At 40.1% G+C, this 7,875-nt stretch overlaps 1 protein-coding gene across 1 annotated transcript in view; it reads left to right on the top strand.

Moving 5' to 3' along the window:
- CCDC77 (coiled-coil domain containing 77) overlaps nt 1-7,418 on the top strand; it is a 13,183-nt gene extending 5,765 nt beyond the window's left edge. Inside the window, exons 5-11 of the mRNA XM_009332895.1 lie at nt 279-345; nt 1,101-1,195; nt 2,511-2,659; nt 3,005-3,248; nt 4,157-4,282; nt 4,368-4,520; nt 6,256-7,418. Of these exons, the coding sequence (XP_009331170.1) occupies nt 279-345; nt 1,101-1,195; nt 2,511-2,659; nt 3,005-3,248; nt 4,157-4,282; nt 4,368-4,520; nt 6,256-6,402 (981 nt within the window). The 3' untranslated portion in view covers nt 6,403-7,418. The remainder of the gene's footprint in view (nt 1-278; nt 346-1,100; nt 1,196-2,510; nt 2,660-3,004; nt 3,249-4,156; nt 4,283-4,367; nt 4,521-6,255) is intronic.
- The last annotated feature ends 457 nt before the right edge of the window (nt 7,419-7,875 follow it).

Raw genomic sequence — 7,875 nt, 5'->3', positions numbered from 1 at the left:
GAGCTGATTTTCATCCTAATGAAGCCAGCAAAGGCAGGATTACTTTCCAGTTGTTTCGGTGAAAAAAAATAGAGGCAGAAATGGCAAAACTCAGCCATGATAAAGGAAACTTTTCAACACGGACATTACGCTTGTGAATGTCTTCCTTGTATTGTGGTAGAAGTAAGGTAATGCTGTTCTTTTGTATATCTCATTTTACTCTTTAAGATTTGTTCTTGACCGTTGCAACTTGGGAGAAGTCAGATGTTCAGCGCAGCTATCTAATCTTGTTTCTATAGGTTACTGTTCTGCAAAGACCAGCTAAATCCAGAGAGTCACATGAACGAAATGATACTTCTAGAACAGGTACCACACCAAGCTGAGTAACAGCAGCTCAGCTGTTGATACTTGTTTCTCTGTGTGTTTGTGTGCAGCATACCAAAATAATTCCTTACTATGAATACTTTGGTATACCTCTATTAAGTTCCCTAAATGTGTCCATGAGTACATACATATACATGCAGTACTCTTGACTTCCCTTCAAAATCTTTTAAAATAATCTGAGCTGGCTCTCATGTCCGTGATCTGCTCAGCTAAGAAAGAGGCTGGTACGACCGTGGAGGCTGTTCTGGAACTATGCAGGTACCAACTGGACAGGCACCTCAGCCATTCCGAGGTGTGAGGTTCTGCCTGCCTTTAGTTTAGACAGCAGTGTGGGTCTGTATGCCTACTTACTGATTTTCTCTTTTGACAGAACTGCCTCTTCCAAATTGACTGAAATTAGCTAACAAGCTCAAAACTTATTCAAGGCTTGATGCTTGTGCAGCTGTGTCATCTACCTATTCATCTTTTATTTAAGAAAACTTGTTAAGTTTACTTTCTATATATGCCAAGAAAATTAGTAGGTTGCCTAAATAGTGTGGGATAAAGGTATGCGATCACCGTAAGTTCTGAAACTCTTTTCTTCCAGCTAGCCCTCCTAGAAGTCCTTGTGACTGTAGCAGTGGCAAACTTTTTCCTGTTCTTGTAGGCCTGCCAGAACATAGAATATTTCATGCTTGGAAAGGTACTGCAGGTAGATTGGAAAACCCTTTTCTACTTCAGTTAAATTTCTGCAATAGGCACCAAGAGGAGCACTTCAAAACCAGCAGCAAAAGGAGAGAAACCAGAAAGTCCTGAGAGATATCAGAGAGATAACCAAACACTTCTACTTCAGGTAAAAACATTTGCTAACCGATGGACATAATTCCTGGCTGTCCAGGAAATTATGCTAGACAAATATGCTGTCTGCTTAGATAAGATGTAGACATATCAATTTTATCAGTCCCCACATCTCACTATGGATTCCTACTTTCTATCAGTTCACTTAGCTGTTTCTTTGCGATGAATGTAGGCGTAGATTTAAGAACTTGGGTCTGATTCTGGAAGCTTTACATAAGCAGATGTTCCAGTAATGTCAACTGGCATGTGTTGCCCTTAACATCAATTACATATTCTGTATTTATCTCCCATAATTTGATTGTGGCTATGAATTTACATTAAACTCACAGAAGATCTGTAGGGTTGGGTATTTTGTGGAGGTCTGACAAAGGCAATGTGTCTGAGACGGAATTAGGCAGCCCCGATAAGATGCAAATGTTACAATGAAATGTTCCCTTTGCTAGACTTCAGCAAAAGACAGGGTGTAGATAGCATGACAGAATGAAAGATAAAATGTACAGAATCATGAATTGGGGAAGATACCAGAAGCTGTATGTAAGGCATGAGGAAGGATGAGTCAAGAAAAGCAAATTAAAGAGCAAACTTGTACAGCAGATAGGGGGTTTTTTTGCTTGCTTACTTGTTTGTTTGTTTTATTCAAGGGCAGTGGTGACTGACCTAGTGGCCAGTTAGCTGTCTAACAACACTTATTCTTGAGCAAAAGCATCATACAAAATTGTCATAAAAATAAGCGATCTAAATACATGCCAAGTTTTTTCAGATAGTTTCTTACACATAGGCCAGATGCACATTTTTCAATTACTTGTTCCAATTTGTCTCCCTGACTATGTGCCCTAGGTCAAGATTCTTTGCATCCCTCTCCTTCACTTATCCTGTTTACATTTAGTAATTCATTCTGGTTGAGTGATTTCTTTTGTTCAAGATATGTGGACTTGCTGCCTTCCTAGAATTTAGGTATTTTTATATCACCATTTCATTGAAAGATGGTAGCATAGGGACAGAAGTGTCTGTGCATATTCCACATGATTTGTCATATCCTGTATGCAATTTAAATCTTCCCAATATCTTCCAATCTATTGTTGCTGCTTATAATATGCCTGTCTTGCCTATAGCATGATTTTTTTCTTAACACGTTTTAGTTCTTTGAAATACTTAGCATGAAAACAAAAATAAGAATTTGAGAAATTAGAACTCTTAAAGGTATTATTGGGTAGAGTCTTTGATCTCAATCTTGGAATTTAAGAGAGACTTGCAAGGACAGGATCAGAGCTGCTGTGAGGTCTTATTCAGTAATGTCTTTGCTTATTCAGGTGGAGGCCCTGCAAGCTCAGATAGAAGAACAGACACAATTATCCAAGGAACAGGTTGAGGCACTACTAGAGGACAGGCGGATTCACATGGAGGAAGCCCAGGTCCAGCATCAGAGGGACCAGGACAAGATCAAAACTATAACAGATAAGTGAGTGAATGACCATGATGTAGTCATGAGATGAGAAGAGAGGGGAACAACAGAAATATTTTGGCTTTCAGTATGTTGCTTCCTGCAGCAGGCAGAAAAGCAAATTATGCAGCCATCTGTTTGGTAGTGTGTGTGGAATAAGATGAATGGAATAATCTACGTATTAAAAATCCTATTTCACATTGGAAGAATATCACTTGTTCATTAGATGAGAAGAGCTAAACTCGTTAGGAAAGCACGCATCTTTTTATTCCATGCTTCTTCCAACTTGCAATAATGACTGAGGAAATTAACGTAGGAACTAGGAAAGAAGTTAATTAACTCCACTGGGATCCCTTTTTACAGACTCCGTAAGACCCAAAATCTCTTATATGAGAGTACCCGTGACTTTCTCCAGCTCAAGTTTGATGCCCGAGCCAATGAGAAAGCATGGATGGCAGAGAAGGATAGTCTGTTGAGGAAACTTGACAAAGATCTGGACCAGCTTATTATCAGCAGGGAGCCAGGAAGAGAGAAGCAGCAGAGAGATACCAGGAAGATGCTTCGAGCAGATGATGGAGCTTGGAAACTCCACAGCAGAGAAATAAAGGTAATTTTTTTGTCCTAGGTAGAGGCTCTTTAACAGTTTTTGACTAGAAAATTGCAAGCATCTGGGTTTTGCCAAGATAGGCAGTAGCTAGCAGCTGTTTCAAAGCTGTACTGGCTTGCCATAGGTTACATTGTTGTTGGCACTAATGTAAAAAAAACCCCTCTCCTGCCTCAAAATAAGCATTGCTTGCAAATTTCAGATAAAATGCATAGTTAAGATTTATGGTAGCACTTCACTGTCAGTGTCTTTTATGCCCAGAACAAATCCCTACTTCTGCCAGCCACATGAGATGTGGGCCAACAGCGCCTAACCTGCTTGTTGCACGTGCCTTTCTTCTAGTGTAAATGCTCCCAGCTAATGGGCTTAGAATGCAGTGTCTGTATCTTCCTTGCTGCTGTCGGGGACATCAACTGAAAGGACTTACTCTCCCCCCAGCTCTCCTAGAGTAGTCACAATTTTTCTCCCACTTCTACTATACTTCCAGTGAGAAGTTGGGAGATCTGAAGTGGGTAAACAGGCAGTAAGGAATTGGAAAGTAAACAGGCAATAGGGAATTGTTTTCATCTATCGCTGGATGCAGAGGCTTCTGAAATGCAGTACTGGGCAAGCAGCTGTGAAAAGGGGCATTACAGCATTAGTTGAATATTATTTTTAAGGGGAAGAGGAAAGAGTTCTTTAACTGATGATGAGCAGTCGTGCAGAACTGACAACCTAATTAAAAGGTTTTGGTAATGGAAGTGGTGTTAGAATATTGTCCTTACCTAGTTATTTCATTAGCTGTAGCTCCAGTTGTTAATTTTTATTTGCCTGTCATATTGTCAATCTATCACTCTTGCTTTTCCAGAGCAGGGGAAATTTTGTGAGCACTGGCTTTTGAGTTGATTCTTTCTGTTCCTCCTATGTCCTAGTCACTGCAAGAACAGCTAATGCAGGAACAGCACCTATCAAACATGTATAGAGAGCAGTGTGTCACCCTGGAAGGTGAGCTGGCTAGGATTCGTGAGGAGGGAGATGTTGGCAGAGAACTCTTTAAGGTAATTAGTCTGTAATCATCTGCTAGCTATGTGATGATCTTGCAGCCTTTATTTTGTATACCCTATTGAGTTTTCATCTCCATAGGAACGCTCAGAAAAGATGAGGAAGCGCCTGAAGCTGATGACACAGCGATATGAGGCCTTGGAAAAACGTCGTAATATGGAAGTGGAAGGCTTCAAGAATGACATTAAACAGCTTCAGCAGAAGCTGAAAGATGTAGAGAAGCAGCTTTTTAAGGTAATAGCTAAGCATTTCTGAAGCAGACTATTATGCGCTTACTCTATAGAGGTGTATTCTCAGTATTTAAATGCAGTATTTCCCTAGAGTTAAGGAAATAATTTCTTTCCTAAGTGCTCCTTTAGATATATTTGACAAAACTTGCCCTCTTGGGTATTTTATGAAGCAAAAAAGATTTGTCTTTGTTAATCAGTCAGGCATCAAGCTTGCCAGGAACTGTCCTGATTATACATTAGCTGTGTATTTACAGCTAAGTGTAAGTCTCAAAATTGCAAGGCAGTAAAGTAGTTTGTTTCGGAAGTATATCCTGCAAAGAAAATTATGATTGGCTTGCTTTCTGGGGGCCATAGTGTTCGGGTTTGTTGCAGTAAGCGGTAGATCATTGACTTAAGTATTGTGAATATTCTATTTATTCCTCTGTTAATATCTCATTTGTAACTCTGCAAAAATCACTGCAGAAACAAGTTGAAGCTGTGTACTCTGTAATAGCTTCCAGATGTGTAGATGAACATGAGAATAGCTTAGAAGGGAAGCCACAGTCTTGATGTTGCTTGGAGTTCAGGATGAGATATTTATCTAAGATATGCTAGAGGGGACGATCTAGGCATCGCTTTTGTCCAGCTGACTATCTTTCAGGAGTCTGGCAGTGCCACCGATTCACTTGTTCTCTGTACTTTTGGCGCACAGTTGAGTTTACTTAGACTAACGCATTTGTCTTCACTAAAGGCTTTGATTTTTTTTTTTGTTGGGCTGTGTTTTTTAAACTTTATTCTTTAAGGACTAAACAGCGCATGTGAATGGGAAAAATTGCCTATGATACCTTTACTACAGAGCTGTATGTTTTGTAACTGGGTGTGCTCTTAATTCTATTCTTAATTTCTTTACACTTGTAACCACAAGAGGGCAGAGGAACAAAATACTTGCTAGAAGTCTCCAGAGTGATCTTTAAATCCTTCTCATCACTTGAGGTCAAAATGACTACAGATGACTAAATTTCCTGATTTGCATATTAAAATCTTTGACCGAGAACTACATGATGACAATGAGACACCCTAAAGGGTCGAGAGAAGAGAGGGCTTTGAGAGCAGCTGCCAGGGCTGTGCTGCTCTGCCATTGAAAGTGACTGGGCTGGCATGCTATCCAGTTCCAGGGCGACAGGAAATGGCAGCCCTGGCTAGCTTGCCATCAGGAATTCTGATTATCCAGCAGCCTTTGTTCAGCCATATGGCATGGCCTGAGACTAGGTGTTGTACTTGCACTGCTCTTGAATCATATGCAGCTCAGAAGGCAGCAGGTTGGCCACAGCAGTTAAACCACCTCCAGTTCCAGTAGCAAAAGATGACAACATGTCATCATATCAGGTGAGGTACTTAGCAGTAGATAAAAGTTAGTTGATAAATATTTTCACTTGCTTTTTTTTGTGGGTCTCCAAATAATACAGGAATTAGAAAGGAGTCAACAGGTTATGGGTAAACGATTATATTCTATCCAGATTTCTTCCTTGCCCGTAATACACCACCATAATGTATGAAAGCTTTGTTCTTTGTTTTTGGTTCTGGAGCACCTTTCTATTGGTGATATGCATTAGCCTAGTGATATTAGCTTAAGCGTTCTCTTTGCTAGCTACAAAGGGTCTCCTTTGGAGTTCTCTCCCTCATATCCTCATCATAATACTCTCTAAACTGTATTCTGTACAGCTTTGTTTTTCTTAATCTGTTTTTCTTTTCCTTTTTAGGTGACTCTGAATATTGGACCAGACCAGGATCTTGCGATTCTACATGAGGTCCGCCAAGGAAACAGACTAACCCGTAAAATTCAAGGAGAACTAAAAAACTTAAAAGCAAAAATCTATGGCTTAGAGAATGAACTACGGGTCTGCTGAAGCTGAGGTATTAGCTGGCATCCTAGTTTTAGGAATGGGACATTGCTAGGCTGGAATAGTCATATGTGAGAGCAGCTCCTGCCTGTCTGTTTCCTGGCATCCAGTGACAGAAGGCTTGAGGAAATCTGCAGTTAATGTCATAACATTGTACATGAGCCATTCCTAGTGTGCCAGATTATATTGCTGTTTCAGCTGAGAGATGGCACCTGATAAGACTGACATAGAAAGCGCATGATGACTGATATATCAGGAATATGCTTATGACTTTATCTTAGCTTCATATCTACGGTAGGGGTCAGTGTATACTGGCCTTCACCTTTATTTGGGGCATATTATAAACCACATATATGTGGTTATAATGAAATCAATAATCATGGAAGGATCTAGTTCAAGATCTGAATTGCTTGACTGACCTTTTTTTATGTGAGAAGCAGCTTTTGAAGTGGTTTAAATGATTACTGTTTTGGTGCTTGGGCACTTCAGGATGCAACTGGACATTTTCTCTGAAGAAGACCACATATAGAAAGTACGTACTAAAGTGTATTACATCTGACTCTCCCCTTGAGAGCATAACTATTTTAAAATGGCTTCCCTTTGCTTGGTTCTAACCTAATTGGGACAAACCTGACTGATTTAATGTGGTGGAAAAAGATAACCCGCTATAGAACTCATCTGCAGGAACCAGCAACATCTACACTTGTTCTGAATGTTTCGGGGGGAGGGAAACACTACACTATCGAGTGTCATCTTCTCGTCCCCTCCCTCCCAGTTTATGTTAACACACAGAGGAAGCCCATAATAAAAGGCATCTAGTATCTTCCTTACCCACCATATTATCTATCTTTGTAGCTTTAAACAATATCATGGTTATGTACCAATAAATCATGGTCAACTTTTGCTACAGCGGTGGTTGCTACTGAACTGTAACTGAGATTGGGGTGGAAGAGCAGGTGCCTAGTTGCTGCATGGTAAACATAACTCTAGCTATATGATGATTATCTTCATACCAGATGTCAGGACATCGCCATTCTAAAAAACATATGAAATCATGAAAAGGGTTACAACATGGCTTCAGCCCAGTTTATAATTGCAGGTATTCATGCTTTTACTGTAGCATCAGCAAATCTTGTCCACCTTGTAGACTGAGAGCAGATCTGTGTTGGAGAAGGGATTTCAGTGCCTCTGTTTCCTACTGTACCTTTCCTACCTTGTTAAATGTGACAGAAGTGGAATAATATCTTTCTGAAGTATACACCTATAGGCTACCAGCACTTCCTTTCCCATTGAAAAGAACTTAAGTGTGTGAAAGCAGGCAGTTTCTTTTGGACATGGCAGTGGCCATGAAGATCCTCATTCAGTGTTTGGGAGAGGCAGATATGCAAAAGATGTTTTTGTGCTGTCAGGATTTGGAGAAAGGATTGGTTTTTTTAGCACCAGCTAAAGTGATACAGGAGGGGAAATTCCCTTAAGAAG

Source organism: Pygoscelis adeliae, unplaced genomic scaffold, assembly GCF_000699105.1.
Source record: "Pygoscelis adeliae isolate BGI_AS28 unplaced genomic scaffold, ASM69910v1 Scaffold38, whole genome shotgun sequence".
NCBI classification, from domain to species: Eukaryota; Metazoa; Chordata; class Aves; order Sphenisciformes; family Spheniscidae; genus Pygoscelis; species Pygoscelis adeliae.
The sequence above is the reverse complement of the archived record's forward strand: the minus strand, read 5'-3'. Positions and strand labels throughout refer to the sequence as shown.